Source organism: Gymnoscopelus braueri (assembly GCF_963280865.1).
Source record: "Gymnoscopelus braueri genome assembly, chromosome: 22".
Classification (NCBI taxonomy): domain Eukaryota; kingdom Metazoa; phylum Chordata; class Actinopteri; order Myctophiformes; family Myctophidae; genus Gymnoscopelus; species Gymnoscopelus braueri.
This window is the reverse complement of record NC_137624.1, coordinates 8,925,107-8,948,818: the sequence shown is the minus strand read 5'-3', so window position 1 is coordinate 8,948,818 and position 23,712 is coordinate 8,925,107. Positions and strand designations below refer to the sequence as shown.

At 41.2% G+C, this 23,712-nt stretch overlaps 1 protein-coding gene across 5 annotated transcripts in view; it reads left to right on the top strand.

The window, feature by feature from the left end:
• Nucleotides 1-597: 597 nt before the first annotated feature.
• LOC308077899 (annexin A1-like) overlaps nucleotides 598-23,712 on the top strand; it is a 30,326-nt gene continuing 7,211 nt past the window's right edge. The window contains exons 1-12 of one of the 5 annotated variants that reach the window (XM_080418883.1): nucleotides 598-751; nucleotides 1,080-1,167; nucleotides 2,592-2,697; nucleotides 2,954-3,048; nucleotides 3,690-3,803; nucleotides 4,169-4,259; nucleotides 4,438-4,574; nucleotides 4,962-5,055; nucleotides 5,834-5,929; nucleotides 6,913-6,971; nucleotides 7,848-7,970; nucleotides 8,292-8,502. In XM_080418883.1, the coding sequence (XP_080275009.1) occupies nucleotides 1,090-1,167; nucleotides 2,592-2,697; nucleotides 2,954-3,048; nucleotides 3,690-3,803; nucleotides 4,169-4,259; nucleotides 4,438-4,574; nucleotides 4,962-5,055; nucleotides 5,834-5,929; nucleotides 6,913-6,971; nucleotides 7,848-7,970; nucleotides 8,292-8,354 (1,056 nt within the window). In that variant the 5' untranslated portion in view covers nucleotides 598-751; nucleotides 1,080-1,089 and the 3' untranslated portion in view covers nucleotides 8,355-8,502. Of the gene's footprint in view, nucleotides 752-1,079; nucleotides 1,168-2,591; nucleotides 2,698-2,953; nucleotides 3,049-3,689; nucleotides 3,804-4,168; nucleotides 4,260-4,437; nucleotides 4,575-4,961; nucleotides 5,056-5,833; nucleotides 5,930-6,912; nucleotides 6,972-7,847; nucleotides 7,971-8,291; nucleotides 8,503-9,260; nucleotides 9,404-9,555; nucleotides 9,685-10,753; nucleotides 10,860-11,081; nucleotides 11,177-11,676; nucleotides 11,791-12,159; nucleotides 12,251-12,763; nucleotides 12,901-12,996; nucleotides 13,091-13,880; nucleotides 13,977-15,043; nucleotides 15,103-15,509; nucleotides 15,633-23,712 lie in introns of those variants that run through there. The other 4 variants (XM_080418887.1, XM_080418884.1, XM_080418886.1 and 1 more) reach the window with 4 other exon arrangements.

Here is a 23,712-nt window from a genome sequence, read left to right as displayed (position 1 = left end):
GTGATGACCTCATCATTGCAGACCACAGAATGAGGTGTTGATGTAAAGAACATGTAGCTTGTGCCACAGAACCCAGAAACAACTTTACCTTTTTAACTGAAAGACCATGGTATTTGTTTTATCGTTTCAATTCTTTTTTTATTATACATTTATTTTATCAGGTTCTTTACTGTTGCATACTGTGTACAGATGCATTCATTTTCTTTTGTTCGGCTTCTCAGACATTGCAGCAGCATAGTAAAATGAACAACAATAATAGGAAAATGTATTATACATACACTTAGTAGTCGCTTGAGATCAATCATCTTTTTCGAACAAGACCTTTAAAAGAGGGACATTCTGTACATTAAGACACAAAAGACAAAAATAGTACAAGTAGAAGGCATTGTTTGATTTGTGTATGAAGCAATTGGAATTTGCAAAGCATAAACTTATAGGACTGCCATACAACCTGTTGCATGGAGAGAAATCCCAAGGTATACACAATAAGATATCAGTGTTTAGTAAACTACAATTTTGCCAAACAGGTCTACAGTTACGAGTTGCCCAACCTGTAAGTGGAGCAGAAATCTCACCTTGATGGAATGCTGGCATCGTGAGAATGCAAGCTAGGGGGTTGGCCAGCCTTGAATACATTTGAAAACAACCATAGAAACCCCTGGTTGGAGAAAGGGTGGAGCCACTGCAAGGTGTGTTAAATAGTAGGCTACTGACACCAGAATTCACAAGATTGCTCTCTTTCACAGAACAGGTGAGTTTTGTTTTAATATTTGAATTAATAGTTTAGGGGGAAATTGTGTGTGTGTGTGTGTGTGTGTGTGTGTGTGTGTGTCTGTGTGTGTGTGTCTCTCTCACTCTCACTCTCACTCTCTCTCACACACACACACACACACACACACACACACACACACACACACACACACACACACACACACACACACACACACACACACACACACACACACACACACACACACACACACACACACACACACACACACACACACACACACACACACACACACACACACACACACACACAGTTTGGGTCTTTATTCAGCTGTGTTTTCAATTCACAGCAAAGCAAAGATGACTTTCTTCAAGAAATTCTTCAAAAATGTTATCCATGACAGGGACCCTGATAAGGACTCATGTGGAGTGGACTCGGTGAGTAGTTCACCAGTGACAGAACACATTTCATCACAGTACATTTGTTTTCTTCTTATAGTGTGTTTTATAATGAGTTTCAAACATCTAGGAAACCCCTTTCTATGATTACAGTATGATCAATATCAATCAAATTAGAGATAGTGGTCTGTGTCTGGCAGCAGTTAGTCAGTGTCAATCAGGCCTGGAGTTTCACCATTTTAGTGGCAAGGCCACCTGGCCTTTGTGTTGCCAATTCTTTTGCCAAATAAAATGATATAATAACACATGCAACAGTGAAATAAATATAGAAATATTTAAATTTGCAAAATAATGTATTGGTATTTACTAATTACCATACATACAAATTCTTGAGTCAAACGTTCATACAAGTTCACCCCTGGACTAATCAGAGTCACTGGACTTGTTTGAAGATGGGGAGTTTAAGAATTCAGAATCTCAAGAAAAAAGACACTGGTGTCTAAAAAGAGGCAGAGAGAAACTAAAGTCAGCTGGGTCACTGGGGCAGCCCGGCCGGGGCATCAAGGCCACTATGGCCTCAGTGCATATTCTCCGCCGTGTGGGAACCTCATATGTCCAACTGTTCAAATGAAAATGGCAAAAGTAGTAGATCGACAAGCCCGAGTTTGTAGTTCTACTACTTTAAAAGAAAAAAAATGGGGGGGGATTTTTGGCCTTATTTTAGTTTTCAGTAGAGGCAGACAGGAAACGGGGGAGAGAGAGAGATGGGGAGATACATGCAGCAAAGATCGTCGGGAACGGGACTCGAACCCTCGATGCGCAGTCAGGCTACATTAGAGCCTAGGTGCCCGGACCGCTACGCCAGCCGTCCGGGCCAAGTTCTGCTACTTTTGATGCTTTTGTGTGACAGGGTAGTACGAAAGTAGAGCGTTCATTTACGAAAAAAACGTTAGAATATGGAGATTGGAGGTTTCTGCCCTGACGGTAACAATATAATTTATAAGGCCAAACTCAGAGGACACGGCGGCCATGGCCTCTGTGAAGTTACTGCCCTTGTCAATTACCAGTGTGCATCTTATAGTGGGGTCAGTGTACGTAACGGGGTGCTGACCATGTATTTGAATCGGACCTGTGGCCTTTGTGCCACTTCTTTTTCTGTCTCATCTATTTGTACGGTCTTTAATTCTCAATAATCTTAATATCCCATTCTGTGTATTATCTAGGCACACGTTTTCTAAAACTTTCAAAGATTTTAGAAATATATGAAATGACGAAAAATAGCAGATCTTCTAGGTCACAACACATCGCAATGCATTGTAGATGAGCTGTTTTTTTTTTAGCAGCGCGACACCCTCAAACGAGAAACTTTAAATTGGGGCTCCAGTGGTTAAAATAAACTACAGTACAGAGAATAATAAAGCAAAAAGCTTTGTGTTCAAGTGTATTTCTGAATGTATTCGCAGTGCAAGGGTAAGCCGAAGCCTAAGTTCTATGGAACTGTTCCTCCGCATCCTCACTTCTCCGCAAGCAGTGATGCCTCAGACCTGCAGAAAGCCATTGAAACCAAAGGTATGAAGAACTTAGTGTGTTAATGTTGGTGTTTACTCTATGGGGGACAACGACAACAAAGACGCATCATTCTTGAGTCAAGCTGCTCCTCACTATTTTGGCTGTGAAAATGTTCTTGGGATTGGATTTTCATATCTCTGTAGTCTGTACCCCACTTGAGAAAGTTGGGGAAAATACTATATTGTCTTTTGGTGTCTATTGGTAGCCGTACTACGTGTAGCCTACAACATCACTCAACCCATTTTCCCATTCACAGGAGTGGATGAGGATGTGATCATTTCCGTTCTGGTGAAGAGAAGCAATGAACAAAGGCAGAGGATCAAAGCAGTCTATGAGGAATCCACTGGGAAGGTGAGTCATGGTCATCAAAACCTGTCCCCACATAGTCATTCGACAAAATACCGGATTTGTGTGGGTTGTCCGATTAGGATTTTAGCTTTTAGGGTTTTTAGGGTTTCAGATGATTTGGTTTTGGACAGAACTCTGCTGGCTCTTACTTAGTTTTCCTAATACATTTGAAGAGACGGCAATAAGTGATTGACTGCCTGCCTACTCTTCTTATACAAAGAAAAACCCGCAATAAATCTGTTGCATTGTTAAAAATCTGTTATTTACGGCAAGTGACATATCATACGACAACTTTAGTGTACATTAATGAACGTTCAATACAAGAATTAAATCAATTGGACATGATCTCATGTAAACATGCCGATTTAGCAAGAAGCTCCATCCGTATACCACATGATAAAAACAACATACGATACCTAAAAATAAATAAAAAAGAATACCATACCTAATTTAAGCCCTACTAACAACATAAATACCTACTATAAGTCTAATACCTAACCAATAGAATCCAATCGAAATCCTATTTTGACATATCTTAAGATGTATGCTTAGATATGCTAAACGACATATAAATGATTCTTGCATACCTTCGCTGAGTGCTTTGAATACTTAATTAGTCCGAAATGCTCTTGTTTCTGTTTCAGGCTCTGGCTGATGACCTGAAGTCAGCCCTAAGGTCAGACCTCGAGGATGTTGTTCTGGCTCTGCTCATGACACCTGCTCATTTTGATGCCCACTGTCTCAGGAAAGCCACAAAGGTACATTTTGTGTAATTTAATTAATGTAAATATTTCGTATCCAATTCACAGAAATCGTTGTCTCAAGTTCAATATTCCCTCTCTACGATAGCCACGTATCCAGTCTGAGTCCTATCATTTTAAGAACCAAGCCGTTAAATAGAGTTTTGTAAATGGGTTTCTTATCAAATCTTTGAGCAAAATTATTAGTGCGCCCTAAATGAGGAACTTGGGTTACAGAAATCGGCACCATCTTTTGAACCAGTGTTTAGAATGCATTTAATGTTTGATTTTACCATTTGAATTCTTCTTTACATTTGTTTTTGAAAAATACAAATGCCATATAATTTTTTTCTTTTTAACACTAATAATTGTCTATCCAACAGGGACTGGGCACACATGAAGATGTCTTGGTAGAAATTCTTGCATCAAGGCCAAACCATGACATCCATGAGATCAAGAGGGTTTTTAAAGAAGGTACGGCCTATGTATATAGTATGCTAAACATTGTAATATTTGATGCTCCCAATTTACCATACTACAAAAATCACCTTGTTATGGTTCCTACAGTATATTTCACAGTAAAATGGTTACATTTCTGAGTGAAGGTATGCTTTCCAACCTATGAAGCGTTCTCTCTCTCTCTCTCCATCAGTGTACCAGGAGGAGCTGGAGGACGTCATTAAAGCGGACACCAGTGGAGACTTCACAATGGCCCTTCAGGCCCTGCTGAAAGCTAACAAAGATGAGGATAATGAAGTGGACTTGGACCTCGCCAAAAGGGATGCAAAGGTACTGTAATGGCACTATGATTTGCATCTAATGCAGTGGTTCTCAAACGATTTAATTTCAAGGACCCCCATAACTACAGTTACAGACCTCAGGGTCTAGAAACACCAAAGGAACCCTGAGGGTCCCTGGAGCCCACTTTGTGTGTGGCTTCAGGACAGAACATTTATTTAAAAAAGACTGTTGGCAAATTGTGTTTGATGATGCTTAATTGACTGAGTGGTCCTTAACTGAATTTCCCTTCCAGGATCAATGAAGGTATTATCTTTATCTGTTTATGACAGGCTCTGTTCGAGGCAGGTGAGAATGATGCTTAATTGACTGAGTGGTCCTTAACTGAATTTCCCTTCCAGGATCAATGAAGGTATTATCTTTATCTGTTTATGACAGGCTCTGTTCGAGGCAGGTGAGAACACCAAAGGAACCGATGTCCAAGCCTTCATTGACATCCTCACGAGTAGAAGTGGTCCTCAGCTCTCTAAAAGTAAGGTTCCTTTAACCCTGGCATCCCTATTTTGGGCATGTCATCATTGGTGAAAATTGTCCTGAAGTTTCCAACATTTTGAGGGGGAAAAACGGATGCGTCGCGAAACTTACACGCTAGCCTATATTTTTCATGGTCTGGCTCAAAGGCATTGTAAAAATGGACCATGGCAACATGCACATATATTGCATACAACATATTAACCATTTTAATTTCAGGTAAGAGTATGTACCTGACTCCTGGTGTACACTGCCACAGGAGAAACCTGTAACAGGATGTTAGTCTGACTACATCACTGCCATACTGCAATCACTGGCATTTTCCTTTGTAGCTACGACCACACTGTTAGTATAAAGCCTGCGAAGTCTGTCCAAAATGTTCAAGTGCAAACCGAGAGCTGGTTACAGCTTATTACAGATTGCAAGCTTGTAGTTATGAATCGACAACATTTTTCTGTATTCAGTGAGTTTCATGACCAAAATCCTCATGAAACTCACTGTACTTTCTCACAGAACAATGTTCCTCTGAGGTATTCTGGAATGTTGAGACAAAGGAAAAATGCATATTTGTATCCTGTGTGTTGAGCATGATGTCATTTGTGTTGGGACGGCTGTGCAAATTGTGTTGTGACTAAGCATACAAGAGAGACAATTTGAACATTTCTGTTGGTACTTAACAGATTTTTTTCTTGAAATCTGTTTCAACACCCTGAAAAGAGTAAAAGTCCCTCTAAAATAAAAGTAAATTTGCTCTTAATGTGCACTGTTTGACCTCATAGCATTCCAGAAATACGCTGGCCTCAGTGATGTCAGCTTACCCAAAGCCTTGGATATGGAGCTGAGAGGAGACATTGAAGACTGTCTCATTGACATTGGTGAGGTTCTTCCTGAAATGATTCCAATCATGTTAATTATAAGTACAAGGGATTTTGAATAAAAGAGACACATTTCCTTTTGGGAATTGTACACTGTATGTTAGTTTGATATTTATGTTTGATATCACAATTTAACTAAGAGTCACCCCTCTGTATTATTTATGCACTTCAGTCCGACAACTCTTGGACTGAATAAATATATTTATTGAGCATATATTTATAAGCATATTTGGCATCACGGCTGTTTCGTCCTCCTATAATTTGACAAACCTCTGTAGTGGTGTAGTGCGTGGTGTAGTGGTGAGGCCAAAATTGGTTCTGCCCGTTTCTCCTCAGTGGCTGGAGCAATTGATCTGAATTTGCACACAGCCATTGACCATTACCATGTGCACCTAACAGCGAAGCCCGTTTTCCGATTACACAAAATCTGTTTATTAGCGTTTTTGTGTTCGCTGGCTCCCGGGTTGCCAGATCATGTGCGCATATCACCCCACGGGTATGGTCTAGTTTAATTAATGCCCTGTAAGCATGAATTATAATAAATGATTTGTCATTAGATTTGACAGGGAATGGAATAGACACCCATAATAGAAACAGCGCCCACAGGTGGATGCTGTGGTGGGAGCACAAAAAAAACTTCCTAGCGCAGAGCACAAGAAAGCAGCTGCAGCAGCATGACAGAGCAGCAGGAAGAACAATGAGCTGTGAGCAGGGAGGTTTAAATAGCCTGCCCCAATCAGATGGAGTGGGCATGTGACTAATCAGCTGATCAAGAATTGGCACTCCTTGAGTTGTCTGCCTGAACCAGCTTCGCATCATTAATCTTTAAAAAACATTACAACTCAAACCCTGACATGCTGTAGTGCTTTGGTTCAATTTGAACTGGGTCAGCTGTGGAAATGACTATAGCCTTATTTATATCACTGTGCTATGCGCTCTTACTCTGTGATCCATCCCCTAAACTGTGTTTCTTTGATGTACAGTGAAGTGTGCCTGGAGTAAGCCTTCTTTCTTTGCGGAGAAGCTCCATTTGTCTATGAAGGTATGTCTGTCTGTTTCTTTGTGTGGGATGTAATGGAGTTGATGCTCTTGTCATGTTCAATCTTACAAACTCTCCAATTTAACTTCCTACTCACTACAGTGCACAATGTAGTGATTATACCACTTTGTAGTGATGTGATGAATGTATAGTGATACAATTATTATACCCTATAGCAGTGGTTCTCAACCTGTGGGTCGGGACCCCCAGGGGGGTCCCCATGTGATTTTGGGGGGGTCCCCTGATGACAGCAAAGTGACAATTTCAAATATGAGGCAAAAATTGTGAAAATAGATGATCTACAAGATCACAACGCGTTGTGAGCAGTGTAGATCGGCTATTTTCACAATATATCTGTGGAACTGCTTGTCAGGGTGGGGAAGCTAGGGTCCCCAGTTCAAATATGATTATTTTGGGGGGTCGCGGACTTAAAAGGTGAGAACCACTGCCCTATAGGGCCTACAGTATATCCTATAAGTATATCCTCTGATCCCACAATGCATCATGTGCATCTCTCAAAGTGGGGTCCGTGGACCCCAGGAGTCCTGGGGGGGGGGGGTTCCCCAGTTATTGGGAACAGTTTTATTTCACCGGCTAGAATCAACCCAATGAGAGACTGTGTTGGTTTCACTCTCTCCACTATCTCTCCACCTACAGTATAGAGACAGTTGAAAACTTCTCTATAAATGATATTCTCATGACAAATATTCTCATTTTGGGATCCCTGGCCCAGAATCTTCTCACATTGGGTCTGTGGCCTATTATGTATCAATTTGGGGGCCTGTAAGGGTCCTTTTGGTTCCATTTTATACTCTTCTAAGTTAAATGAACACTGAGGATTTAGCTGTGTAGTTTACCAGGGCTGTCTATTCCTCACAGGGACATGGTACATGTGATGAGACTCTCATCAGGGTGGTGGTGAGCCGCTCTGAGGTGGACTTGAAGAAGGTCATGGATGAGTACAAGACCATGTATGGAAGAACTCTACAGGAGGACATATTGGTAATGTGAAACAACACTATTTTACATGTCTGTCTCTATTTGCAAGATTAATTACAATCTGTCTCATTCTCTGTCTGTCTGCCTGTCTGTCTGTGCATGCATGCTATGTACAGTATGTATGTATGCACAGTATGTATGTATATGTATGTATGTATGTATGTATGTATGTATGTAATTTCAAGATGAATTACTACTATCTGCCTCATTCTATGGCTGTCATGGTTAAGCAATAGATTTGTTGCCGTGTTGCTACATTCTGTGGTTTTGTGACGTTATCTTTGTTGTATTCTCACTGATTACTTGTTTCCTTTGGTTTGACAGGCGGATACCAAGGGACATTATGAAACGATCCTGCTGGGATTGTGTGGATCTGGACCTGAATAAATAGTTTTATTAACTTTGTCTTTTTCACTTTAATGCAAGCTGTGAGGTGCTGATGAAATATCTGTTGGGTTTTCCTTGAATATTAGGAATCCTATTCATAATGTTGTCCTACAGATTGGATGTTATAATAAAGCTGTTCCAAACACTTGCCAAGTTTCCTCATTTGACAAAAACAATACTCATCTTTACAGATTTTATAATGGTAGCAAATTGTGATCCTATATTATCACAAACCATATTGTGTATTTAGCAATTGCATCATTCTTATGTATTCTTGCAGGAGCAAAATAGTAAAGTGGAATATGTATTTTATAACACCCTAGTAAGTGGAATATGAATTTTATAACACCCTAGTAACCACTATCAGCTGAGCTGAACCCAACTGTAGCACAATGATATTTTCTGACTGGGCCTGCAGTATAGGCTAAAGGTTATTTACAAGAACATGGTAAAACTTAATTGACTTGGCAACAAGGTGTTATACACTGGGATGGTGTCATTGTGTCAACAGGGCTTGAGGCCCGGCCACACAGTGCTGATTGTTCTCAGGGTATATTGGGGTGATGGAATGAATTCACAAGGTGATACAAAGATAAAAGGCTTGGGGGCGGCGTTACAGCGTTTGCTGGGGAGAAGATCACTGTTTTAGGAGAAGATCACTGTTTTAAAAGTTATTTGTAATAGAAGGCATTGTTTATGAGTGTATGAAGCAAGTGGGAATTTGCAATGCAAAGCATAAACTTAGGACTGTCACGCAACCCGTTGAATTGAGAAAAAGCCTAAGGTATACACAAAGATATCGGTGTTTAGTAAACTATATTTTAGCCAAACGTGTCTACAGTTACGAGTCGCCCAACCTGTAGTGAAAAAGGAATCTCACCTTGATGGAATGCTGGCATTGAGAGAATGCTGGGGTTGGCCAGCCTTGAATACGTTTGAAAACAACCATGGAAACCTCATGGGTGGAGCCACTGCAAGGTGTGTTAAATAGTAGGCTACTGTACTGACACCAGAATTCACAAGATTGCTCTCTTTCACAGAACGGGTGAGTTTTGTTTTCATATTTGTGAATGAATAGTTTTGCCATATTTTTGGGGGGGGGAAATTAAGTGTTTCAGTAGGTGTAATTATATTAATTTTATTCTGCTGGATTCTTGTTGAACAAGAACTGTGTGTGACACGTTATCTCTTTCATTCGCAGTTTGGGTGTTTATTCAGCGGTCTTTATTCAGTGTTTTCAATTCATAGCAAAGCAAAGATGTCTTTCTTCAAGAAATTCTTCCAAAATGTTATCCATGACAGGGACCCTGATGAGGACATTGTGGACTCGGTGAGTACCAGTTCACCAGTGACAAAACAGTTCATCACAGTTAATTTGTTAAAAAGTCCAGTTTTGGTGTTTATAATTATGGTGTTTTCTCTGGTGTCTTCTTGAGCTAAAATTGAACATGGTCACTCTGTGTTGTTGTTTCAAACATCTATGAAACCTGTTGGAAACCCCTTTCTATGATTACAGTGATATGATCAATATCAATCAATTAGATTGGCAGCAGTGATATTCAGTGTCAATTTGAGTTTCACCGGTTCAGTTGCAAGGCCACTTGGCCTTTGGTGTTGTCAATTATTTGAGGGCATAAATGCCAAACAAAATAATGATATAATAATACATAGTACAACAATAATGTATTGGTATTTACTAATTGCCCATATGTACAACATCTTGAGTCAAATGTTAATACAAGCTCACCCCTGGACTAATCAGAGTCATTGGACTCGTTCAATCAGTCAATCATCTCAATTCAGAATCTCAAGAAAAAAGACACTGGTGTCTAAAAACTGGATTGACAGGAAAGAGGCAGAGAAGAAATCTGTGAAATCAGCTGGGTCACTGGGGCAGCCCGAGGCGGGGCATCAAGGCCACTGTGAACTCTGGGACACGGCGGCAATGTCCTTCATGGCCTCCGAGAATTTACTCCCCTTGTCAGTTACCAATGTGGATCCTAGCGGGTCAACAGGGTCACGGTGGTTACCATGTATTTGAACCGGACCTATGGCCTTTGTGCCACTTCTTCTCTGTCTCACCTATGTACTGTCTGTAATTCTCAATAATCTTAATTTCCCAATTTTGGGTATTACAGGCAAACATTTTCAATAACTTTCAAAGATTTTCAAATGGCGAGAAATTGCAGATCTACAAGCTCGCGTTGAGACGCAATGCGTTACGAGCTTGTACTGTAGATCAGCTGTTTCTTGCAGCATGACACCATCATACGACAAATAATAAAATAGGGCTCCAGTGGTTAAAATCATAAACTACAGCACAGAAAATAAAACAGCTGGACTTGTATTAAGCAAAAAGCTTTGTGTTAAAGGGTATTTCTGATTGAATGTATTCGCAGCGCAAGAGTAAGCCGAAGCCTAAGTTCTATGGAACTGTTCCTCCGTATCCTCAATTCTCTGCCAGCAGTGATGCCTCAGCCCTGCAGAAAGCCATTGAAACCAAGGGTATGAAGAACTTAGTGATGCACTGCACATTATAGGCCTACACTTCTACACTAATCGCAAAATGACTTAATATCCGCAAGATTGGGTATTACCGGGTGGTCTATCGAACATGATGTTGGGATTGGATTTTCTTATCTCTGTACCCCACTTGAGAAAGTTGGGGAAATGCTTTTAGTGTAGTTGTAGCCTACAACATCACACAACCTATTTTCCCATTCACAGGAGTAGATGAGAATGTGATTGTTTCCGTTCTGGTGAAGAGAAGCAATGAACAAAGGCAGAGGATCAAAGCAGTCTATGAGGAATCCACTGGGGAGGTGAGTCATGGTCATCAAAACCTGTCCCCACATACAGTATGTCATTCCCAAAATACCAGATTATTGTTGAACTAAAGGGTTGTCCGATTAATTATAGTCTTTACATATGGGTCTTAAAAATGGAAAAGGCCTTGGAGAATGTAGCTTACTTTATATTTTGTATAAACATACTACTAGGTTTTTCAGTTGAAAACATATATTTGTTCATCTTTTCAGATGATTTGCTTTCGGACAGAACTCTGCTGGCTCTTTCTTAGCTTTCCTGATACATTTGAGGAGACAGCAATAAGTGATTGAACGCCCACTCTTCTTTAAAAAATAAAGAAAAAGGCTGAATAGAACTAAATACGTATAACTATATATAATTTTCAAGCTAACAATCTGTTGCATTGATAGCTTGAAAATATGTTCTTTTCGGCAAGTGACGCTGTCATATGACAAAGCATAAATGCTTGAATGCCTTCAGTGTGAGTCACTGTGTGCTCTTCATTCTCTTTCAGGCTCTGGCTGATGCCCTGAAGTCAGCTCTAAGGTCAGACCTTGAGGATGTTGTTCTGGCTCTGCTCATGACACCTGCTCATTTTGATGCCCACACTCTCAGAGAAGCCACAAAGGTACATTTTGTATAATTTTATTAATGTACATATTTTGTATCCACTTCACTGAAATCGTCATCTCAAGTTCAATATTCACTCTAGAAGCCACGGATACAGTCTGTGTCCTATCATTTTAAGCACCAAGCTGTTCATTAGAGTTTTGTAAATGGTTTCTTATTAAAAAAATTGAGCAACATTATTAGTGCGCCCTGAATGAGGAACTGGGGTTACAGAAATCAGCGCCATCTTTTGAACCAGTGTTTAGAATGCATTTGAATAATTATTTAATTCTTAGTTCTATCTCACAACTGGTATTTTGTTGTTTATGTATAGCTATTACTTTTCAATCTTTTTTCTTTTTAACACTAATAATTGTCTATCCAACAGGGACTGGGCACACATGAAGATGTCTTGGTAGAAATTCTTGCATCAAGGCCAAACCATGAGATCCGTGAGATCAAGAGGGTTTTTAAAGAAGGTACCCTACAGTCTATATAGTATGCTAAACATTGTAATATTTGATGCCCCCAATTTAATTACCACTGCAATACATTTTTGGCATTTAACTGATGCTCCAAATCCTCTGGGACTTAGGATGGGTAACCGGAGAATTAATTGTTCACTTCAGTCAGAGGACTGGGCACTTGACAGAATTCTTTGTGGATTTGGGGGGTGGGGGGGATTGGGCACTATTTTTTATATTTTACCTTTAGAACCCATTTCTATTAACTTATACCACGTTTTACATTAAAACCCAAGATGACAATAAATGAATGCATCATATTTGCATCATGCATAGTGTGGCTAAACTGGCTATACTTTGTCAATCACTGTCAACCTCACAATGCATTACGAGTGTTAATTAAGCATTAACCTTATACTGTATAATCTTAAAAATCACCTTAGTTCCTACAGCATATTGCACAGTAAAATGGTTGTATTTATGAGTAAAGATATGATTCCAAACTATGAAGCGTTCTCTCTCCATCAGAGTACCAGGTGGAGCTGGAGGACATCATTAAATCTGAAACCGGTGGAGACTTTACATTGGCCCTTCAGGCCCTGCTGAAAGCCAACAAAGATGAGGACAGTGAAGTGGACTTGGACCTCGCCAAAAGGGATGCAAAGGTACTGTACTGTAGTAACACTATGATTTACATGTAATATTTCTAATGAACATGGTACTTGGACCTTTCACTGAATTTGTAATGAATTTTATGACAGGCTCTGTTCGAGGCTGGTGAGAATGCCAAAGGAACTGATATCTACGCCTTCATTGACATCCTGACAAGTCGAAATGGTCCTCAGCTCTCTAAAAGTAAGGTTCCTTTATCCACTTTAACGAAGGCGTATCTATTTTGGGCATGTCATTATTTGCGAAAATTGGCCTAAAGCTTCCAACATTTAGAAAAAAATGTTAGAAAAAAGTAGATCTACAAGTTTACAATGCGTTGCGAAGCTTTCATATAATACAAGCTATAGCCTATATTTGTCAGGGTCTGGCTCAAAGGCATGGTAAAAATGGACCATGGCAACATACATCCTATTAACCATTTTCATATCTAGTAAGAGAGTAAGTACCTGACTCCTGGTGTACAATGCCCCAGGACAGTGGTTCCCAACTTCTTTTCCTTGGAGCCTCCCCTTCTTGAGACCCCCCAGCCCCACACAATGAGACACCCCCACACGTGTACGCACACACACACACACACACACACACACACACACACACACACACACACACACACACACACACACACACACACACACACACACACACACACACACACACACACAAACTTCTTGCGAATACTGTAGCGAATACTGTAACGAATACTGTAGCTCACAACATGTCACGATGCAACACGTTCTGTGAGCTTGTAGATAGGCTATTTTCTCTATTACTTTTATAACGAAATAAAAAATTATGATTTTGTGCAATATGTTTAAAATGTTGTACTACCTCTAAACAGTCAAGGCCTCACGCCCCCCCTGTAATCTTCGATGCCCTTATTTCTCTTATTGTGCTCTTATTTCTTGTACAAAATAATAATGATAATCTCATTTGTAAATTTGCTCTAAATATATGTTTCAATTGACCGATATAGCGTTCCAGAAATACGCTGGCCTCAGTGATGTCACCTTACCAAAAGCCTTGGACATGGAGCTGAGAGGAGACATTGAAGACTGTCTCATTGACATTGGTGAGGAGCAATCTTCCTGAAATCAGAATCATATTAATTACTAAGTACAAGGGATTTTCATTATGGCCAGAGGGGATATTTCTTATCTGAATTAAAGACACCAATTTCCTTTTGGGAAATGTACACTGTCTGTTTGATATTTAATTTTGATAATAATATCACAATTTAGCTTAACAATTTAGTTACCCCTCTGTATTATTATTATTATTGTCTCCACCAAGGCCGAAAGGCATGGCGAGAGAGTATGTTTTACCCCCTGTCCGTCCGTCCGTCCGTGTGTCCGTCTGTCCGCAGCTAATCTCTGGCACCGTTGGCCCGGTCGCTGCGAAACTGTGCACACACACTCCCTGGATGCCAATTCAGAACCTCTGCCCCAAATTTTTCACATGGGCCATTTATAGCGCCACCAGGAGGCCGATTTGTGCAAAACCAATTTCTTTATATTACTCCTACAGATTTTATCCAAACGTCATGCAAATCGGTATACAGTATCTCTATAGCCATGTGATGAACACGGATCTGTCCAATTTCCCATATTCGATCCTCATTGGCTAAGGCTGGCTTCCAAAGTTTGCAGGATTGGTCCGTTTTGAACGAAATGCCTCAAATTATGCACTCAGCTTGCGATTTCCGTGAAATTTTACACGCACATTCCCACTAAGCTGAGGAAGAAATGCCACCCTTTTAACATTGGCCTGTTATAGCGCCACCAGCAGGTCTAATCTAGCAAAACACATTTTTGGAACAAAATGCCTCAAATCATGAATACAGTGTCCGATTGTCGTGAAAGGCCTAAGAAGAAAAGGGCACCCTTTTCACAATGGCCTATTATAGTGCCACCAGGAGGCCACAATAACCTACCTGACCTGGCGGAGACCTGTGCTCCGAGGAGCACTTTTTCTAGTTATTATTATTTTACATCTCAAACCCTGACATGCTGTAGCGCTTCTGTCGATTTGAACTGCTGTCAGCTGTGGAAATGACTATAATTTATGTCACTGTGCTATGTGCTCTTACTCTGTGATCCATCGGGCTGCTCTTCTAAACTGTGTTTCTTTGATGTTCAGTGAAGTGTGCCTGGAGTAAGCCTGCTTTCTTTGCGGAGAAGCTCCATTTGTCCATGAAGGTATGATGTCTGTCTGTCTGTCTGTCTGTCTGTCTGTCTGTCTGTCTGTCTGTCTGTCTGTCTGTCTGTCTGTCTGTCTGTCTGTCTGTCTGTCTGTCTGTCTGTCTGTCTGTCTGTCACTGTCTCTGTCTGTTCACCGGCTTCAATTAACGCAATGAGAGAATGTGTTGGTTTCATTCTCTCCACTATCTCTCCACCTCCTACAGTATAGAGACAGTTGAAGAATTCTCTAATAATTAAAATCTAATGACAACAAATATTCTCTTATTGAGATCCCTGGCACAGAATCTTCTCAAATTGGGTCTGTGGCATATTATGTATCAATTTGGAGGCCTACCTGTAAAGGGTCCTTCTGGTTCCATTTTATACTCTTTGCTGTGTAGTTTACCAGGGCTGTCTATTCACAGGGACATGGTACATGTGATGAGACTCTAATCAGGGTGGTGGTGAGCCGCTCGGAGAAGGACTTGAAGAAGGTCATGGAAGAGTACAAGACCATGTATGGAAGAACTCTACAGGAGGACATATTGGTAATGTGAAACAACACTATTTTACATGTCTGTCTGTCTGTCTGTCTGTCAGTCTGTCTTGTCAGTCAGTCAGTCAGTCAGTCAGTCAGTCAGTCAGTCAGTCAGTCAGTCAGTCAGTCTGGAACACAGGAATTCATTCTCACCCGGAGAATCGCATCTGATGAAGTACAATAAACAGTACGAAAACGTTTATGCATTTGAGAATGAACCGACGGACCCATGGACAAGGACAGGCCTGGCGGGAAAGAGCCAGACCAGATGGAGAAACCAGGAACAACCACAATCCCAGGAGGGATATGGAACCAAACCAGGTAAGCCAGGTAGGTAGGCACAGACAAACCTACATACACACACCACATGGAGAGAGAAACAATGATTTTCACAAATCAATTAGAGGGATAAACAACTTGATTGTTGCACTACACCATTCACAGAATGTAAACATAGACAAATACCCAGAGAGTATTGCTAGAAAAGAACAAGAACTGATGGATTTTATAAAACCAGCAAAACCAACAGAGAGAACCTTACTGCTACTACAAGGAAGTGCAAAGAATTGGTCTTACACCACTTTGTTAATATTAATAGAACACTTTAACACATTGATTGAAAACACAAAAAAGGACCTATCCCAGTGCTTAACACGGGAATACGACAGGGCCTTCTCCATTGCCACTAAATGGGCAAGAAAAAATCTAGGAAGGCGCCTAACAGAGAAGACACTGGGCTTAGCCCGTACAGCAGTAACAGAATTATATAGCACAAAAGCACACACCACAACACACCCCACACCACAGGTCCCCCGTCCTCCCCCATCCCCGTCCTCCCCTCCTTCCTTTCCCTCTACAGGCAACCCAGGCACGGTAGAAACAAGAGAAGACCCAACTGGAGGAATGGGGACCGTAGCAGCAACAACACAGGGCCCAGTAGAACTAACACAGGAAGAGTTCCCAGACCTGCCTACAACAAGCAGCAGAACACCCGAGGAGCCATGGGCAGAGATTGGACCGAATGGAAACCAAAGGAAACAGAAGGTCACTAACAGAACAGAACAGAACCCAAGAAACACACCCAAACCACAGAGGGATAATCCCACCAGGGGGCAAACTACACCACCCAGAGACACACCCCAGAGGACAACCCAGGAGAGGAGGAACAGTGAAGGGAACCAGACAATACCAGAGGGACCTACCGAAGACACTAATACACAGAGGGAGGCCCCAGCACGAGAAGAAACCAACGAGACAGAACCAAGAAAACCACGCCACTGGAGAGGCTTAAATAAGGAAACCAAACACAAATGGAGATTAGTACCAAACCGAGACATCATCATAATTGGAGACTCCAACCTGTCTCGGATCCCGACAATCACAGATGACAGAGTCCAGATAGAATCCTACTCTGGAATGAACCTGGAATGGGCCGAAACAGTCCTGAGCAAGGCTGAGAAAAATGAGACGGCCACACACCTCATCATCTCGGTGGGAATTAACAACAAGAACCAAAGAACTAGAAAAACAAGCCACACAGCCTTGAAGAAACTCCGCACAACAGCCAAAAAACAATTCCCCTGCGCAGACAGACGCATAGCACTAATCAACTACTCAGAAAGCCTAGGAACTGACCCGAAGAATATTCTGATAAGCCTAAATGAAGAAATAAAGAAAGAGCCCCACCTCCCAAAATTGCCCGCAACCCACTTCAAAACAGGATCAGACAACGTCCACTGGGAAGAAGACACAGCCAAACTGATGCTACAGCACTGGCTCAACTCTTTAAACTAATACGGCCCGACAGCTCAAACCGGCAGGGCCTTATGGAGTCGGATATAATTAATCTGTCTCATTTTTTCCGACCAAACGAACACCAGAAAACACTTTTGGAAAAAGGTTTGTCATTCGTCCCCACCCTGGACATCTACAAACAACAATCACAAAGCTTGAGAATAGATGTGTCAAAATACCATCGCAGACTCAAATTAGCTACACATTTTGGAGTTGGAAACAACACGGAAATTCCGCGCTTCCACCTTCCATCATACTGGGAACCAGAGGAGGACAAAATACCGGACAACCTAAAACAATTGATCCAGATGGACAGAGCCACAGTACAAAATGTACCAGGACACCTGAGAGAAAAAAATAACATCACAACAGATCAGGTGAGAGCTCTAAGATCATTAGCTAACAACCAGGACATTGTGATTAAGCCTGCAGACAAAGGGAGCCGTATAGTCATTTTGGACAGACAACAATATGTTTTTGAGGGTTTAAGACAGTTGAATAACTCAAATCACTATGTGGAGTTGGAGGCACCCATTTTTAAACAAACAGCAATAGAAGTTGGGGGTGTCATCACCGAATTAAGAAAGAAAAAATTTATAGATCAGAAACAAGAAAAGTACCTACGGGGCGAAAATTCCCCAAGAGCTAGAATTCTCTACCTTTTACCCAAAATCCACAAGGATCCTAGTACATGGACTATTCCTTATGAAATTCCACCTGGTCGCCCAATTGTTTCGGATTGTAACTCAGAAACATATGCCACAGCAGAATTTATTGAATTCTACTTAAACCCACTATCTGTAAAACATCCAAGCTACATTAAGGATACATATGACTTTATTGATAAAATAAAAAACATCACAGTGCCTCAGGGGGCCATTTTGTTTTCAATAGATGTTGACAGTTTGTACACCAATATAAACACAGTGGCGGGGCTGAAGGCAATCAGAGATATCTTTATAAAGTACCCTGACAGGCAAAGACCAGACGCAGAACTATTAAAATTGCTAGAATTAAATTTGACCAAAAACGATTTCACATTTGATGGGAAAACCTTCCTTCAGATCAGTGGAACAGCCATGGGAAAGAAATTTGCACCATCTTATGCCAACATTTATTTGGCTTTGTGGGAAGAAACCGCACTCAAAAAGTGCAGATTCAAACCCACACATTATTTCAGGTTTCTAGATGATATTTTTGGAGTTTTTGAGCACTCCACAGAGGAATTTGAGCAGTTCATCCAAATCCTAAACACACATCATGCCTCAATAACAGTGAAATATGTCACTAACAAAGAACATATTGACTTCCTGGATGTGACAGTCTTCAAAGGAAAAGACTTCAATACCACCGGCAAACTGGATTTAAGGGTATTTTTTAAGGAGACTGATACACATGCATTGCTCCACAAAACTTCCTTCCACCCAACCCATTGTTTTGCAGGAATAGTCAAGTCACAGCTCCTACGTTTCAAGAGAATCTGCACACAAGCAGCAGATTTTGAAAAAGCCTACAAGACTCTGTTCACAGCATTAAGGAAACGTGGATATACAAGAACATTTCTCAGGAAAGCATACAACACGTTCCAGGAAGTGAAAATAAGGAATGAGAAACCCACACTAGCTTTAGTAACCACATTTTCTAGCCAAAGTTTACTGGCAAACAGAGCCATCAAAAGAAATTTTGAAAACAGGGGAGGGGACCTCTTACAGAACTTCAACATAATCTCGGCCTACAGGAGAAACAAAAACTTAAAAGACCACTTGGTCCACAGCAAATTGAAACCATGGAACCAGGTAATTAGGACAAGGCCTAACTACTTTAGCCCAAAACAAACTGTTAAAAACAGGACAAACAAAAATATAATTATCCTAAGACAGAACATCACATACAACACCAGAAATTGTGTTTATCTGATTACTTGCCAAGTATGTGGATTACAATATGTAGGAGAGACGAGCAACTCCATAGCAATTAGAATAAGCCAACATAAATATACCATTAATAATGAAAAGGATACCCATTTGTTAATTGTTCAACACTTTATGACACATGGAATTGAGGCTATAAAGGTATGTGGCTTGGAATACAATGACCGCTGGACAATTGGACAGAGAAGATTCCATGAAAAAGAATGGATCACAAGACTTAGCACAAAATATCCAGGTGGTTTAAACTTTTAAACTGCCCAACAGAACTGAAACCCTTCACAAATTCTCACTAAACTAAACAATGGAGTTGATCACCTACATCAAACCACATAGTTGAGTGGGAGATCTCATTGTTGAGTTAGTGAGAATATTAATGAAGACACATTGATACCAAGAGCCATCAGCAATTGGGCCATCAACAGGGAGCTCATTGTCTTCCAAAATGGAGGTGTGAACAGCAGAACTGTAGATATGCTAACTGGATTCCAAGCTTGTAACCTTTTAGCACCTATCCCTTAGTTATAAAATATAATGTAAACACATCTTTAACTGGAATTAAGAAAGAGTGGAAATAATTTTAAATCCGAGGGTCTGCGGTTACCATGACTCAGAGAATTGACGCCTCTGCCCTGCACAGTCAAACAGAAATCACAAACCTTTAAAACAGAAATAGTCTATGTAAGTTTAATTACACAGTCAGTGGGGCAAACGCAGTCCCCACCAATATTATTTACGATTCTGTGCTTATCGGTACATAACTCGGACGGCGCTGAGTCGACTAGCAGACCATCGGCCGGTCGTCGCGGGCACTCGCGCCTCGAGGCGCTCGGGCGCGACTCCTCGGCCTCAAGGTCTGCTGAGTCGGCGCGCCTCTGTCATGGTCAAACTTTATTTTAAATGGAACTCACAAAGCCTTAATAACATAAATAGTTTATGTAAGTTTAATTAATTGCAAAACATGACACCTCTTATTCAAAACAGATGGCGAATGCACCTTCTCTTTATAGGGCCTACACAGATAGTACCACAAACTACCTGTGAGGCCTCTTTGAATTGAATCTCATAGTCAGCAGTCAGTCAAGCTAGTACCTCTGATTTTGTGAGGGGAGTCATCTAAAGCAAACTTTAGTTATGCACATTTGCAAGCATGGAGGTATATTCATGCTTGCAAAATGTTTATAACATTTCCTAAAAACCTAACCATGTTTATACATATATATAAACAAAGATTCAACACAAAGAATAGACCATACATATGGAACAGAGAAACATGCCTGAACATGAACAGGCCTAAAACAGGCACATGAGTCATCAAAGGGCCCCAGCAGGATGGGCCATCAACAGCACCAACCAATGAGGACAGTGGCCACAGAGAAGCCACGCCCACAACAGAAACACATAAATACAGGAAAGAAGACACAGGAATTCATTCTCACCCGGAGAATCGCATCTGATGAAGTACAATAAACAGTACGAAAACGTTTATGCATTTGAGAATGAACCGACGGACCCATGGACAAGGACAGGCCTGGCGGGAAAGAGCCAGACCAGATGGAGAAACCAGGAACAACCACAATCCCAGGAGGGATATGGAACCAAACCAGGTAAGCCAGGTAGGTAGGCACAGACAAACCTACATACACACACCACATGGAGAGAGAAACAATGATTTTCACAAATCAATTAGAGGGATAAACAACTTGATTGTTGCACTACACCATTCACAGAATGTAAACATAGACAAATACCCAGAGAGTATTGCTAGAAAAGAACAAGAACTGATGGATTTTATAAAACCAGCAAAACCAACAGAGAGAACCTTACTGCTACTACAAGGAAGTGCAAAGAATTGGTCTTACACCACTTTGTTAATATTAATAGAACACTTTAACACATTGATTGAAAACACAAAAAAGGACCTATCCCAGTGCTTAACACGGGAATACGACAGGGCCTTCTCCATTGCCACTAAATGGGCAAGAAAAAATCTAGGAAGGCGCCTAACAGAGAAGACACTGGGCTTAGCCCGTACAGCAGTAACAGAATTATATAGCACAAAAGCACACACCACAACACACCCCACACCACAGGTCCCCCGTCCTCCCCCATCCCCGTCCTCCCCTCCTTCCTTTCCCTCTACAGGCAACCCAGGCACGGTAGAAACAAGAGAAGACCCAACTGGAGGAATGGGGACCGTAGCAGCAACAACACAGGGCCCAGTAGAACTAACACAGGAAGAGTTCCCAGACCTGCCTACAACAAGCAGCAGAACACCCGAGGAGCCATGGGCAGAGATTGGACCGAATGGAAACCAAAGGAAACAGAAGGTCACTAACAGAACAGAACAGAACCCAAGAAACACACCCAAACCACAGAGGGATAATCCCACCAGGGGGCAAACTACACCACCCAGAGACACACCCCAGAGGACAACCCAGGAGAGGAGGAACAGTGAAGGGAACCAGACAATACCAGAGGGACCTACCGAAGACACTAATACACAGAGGGAGGCCCCAGCACGAGAAGAAACCAACGAGACAGAACCAAGAAAACCACGCCACTGGAGAGGCTTAAATAAGGAAACCAAACACAAATGGAGATTAGTACCAAACCGAGACATCATCATAATTGGAGACTCCAACCTGTCTCGGATCCCGACAATCACAGATGACAGAGTCCAGATAGAATCCTACTCTGGAATGAACCTGGAATGGGCCGAAACAGTCCTGAGCAAGGCTGAGAAAAATGAGACGGCCACACACCTCATCATCTCGGTGGGAATTAACAACAAGAACCAAAGAACTAGAAAAACAAGCCACACAGCCTTGAAGAAACTCCGCACAACAGCCAAAAAACAATTCCCCTGCGCAGACAGACGCATAGCACTAATCAACTACTCAGAAAGCCTAGGAACTGACCCGAAGAATATTCTGATAAGCCTAAATGAAGAAATAAAGAAAGAGCCCCACCTCCCAAAATTGCCCGCAACCCACTTCAAAACAGGATCAGACAACGTCCACTGGGAAGAAGACACAGCCAAACTGATGCTACAGCACTGGCTCAACTCTTTAAACTAATACGGCCCGACAGCTCAAACCGGCAGGGCCTTATGGAGTCGGATATAATTAATCTGTCTCATTTTTTCCGACCAAACGAACACCAGAAAACACTTTTGGAAAAAGGTTTGTCATTCGTCCCCACCCTGGACATCTACAAACAACAATCACAAAGCTTGAGAATAGATGTGTCAAAATACCATCGCAGACTCAAATTAGCTACACATTTTGGAGTTGGAAACAACACGGAAATTCCGCGCTTCCACCTTCCATCATACTGGGAACCAGAGGAGGACAAAATACCGGACAACCTAAAACAATTGATCCAGATGGACAGAGCCACAGTACAAAATGTACCAGGACACCTGAGAGAAAAAAATAACATCACAACAGATCAGGTGAGAGCTCTAAGATCATTAGCTAACAACCAGGACATTGTGATTAAGCCTGCAGACAAAGGGAGCCGTATAGTCATTTTGGACAGACAACAATATGTTTTTGAGGGTTTAAGACAGTTGAATAACTCAAATCACTATGTGGAGTTGGAGGCACCCATTTTTAAACAAACAGCAATAGAAGTTGGGGGTGTCATCACCGAATTAAGAAAGAAAAAATTTATAGATCAGAAACAAGAAAAGTACCTACGGGGCGAAAATTCCCCAAGAGCTAGAATTCTCTACCTTTTACCCAAAATCCACAAGGATCCTAGTACATGGACTATTCCTTATGAAATTCCACCTGGTCGCCCAATTGTTTCGGATTGTAACTCAGAAACATATGCCACAGCAGAATTTATTGAATTCTACTTAAACCCACTATCTGTAAAACATCCAAGCTACATTAAGGATACATATGACTTTATTGATAAAATAAAAAACATCACAGTGCCTCAGGGGGCCATTTTGTTTTCAATAGATGTTGACAGTTTGTACACCAATATAAACACAGTGGCGGGGCTGAAGGCAATCAGAGATATCTTTATAAAGTACCCTGACAGGCAAAGACCAGACGCAGAACTATTAAAATTGCTAGAATTAAATTTGACCAAAAACGATTTCACATTTGATGGGAAAACCTTCCTTCAGATCAGTGGAACAGCCATGGGAAAGAAATTTGCACCATCTTATGCCAACATTTATTTGGCTTTGTGGGAAGAAACCGCACTCAAAAAGTGCAGATTCAAACCCACACATTATTTCAGGTTTCTAGATGATATTTTTGGAGTTTTTGAGCACTCCACAGAGGAATTTGAGCAGTTCATCCAAATCCTAAACACACATCATGCCTCAATAACAGTGAAATATGTCAC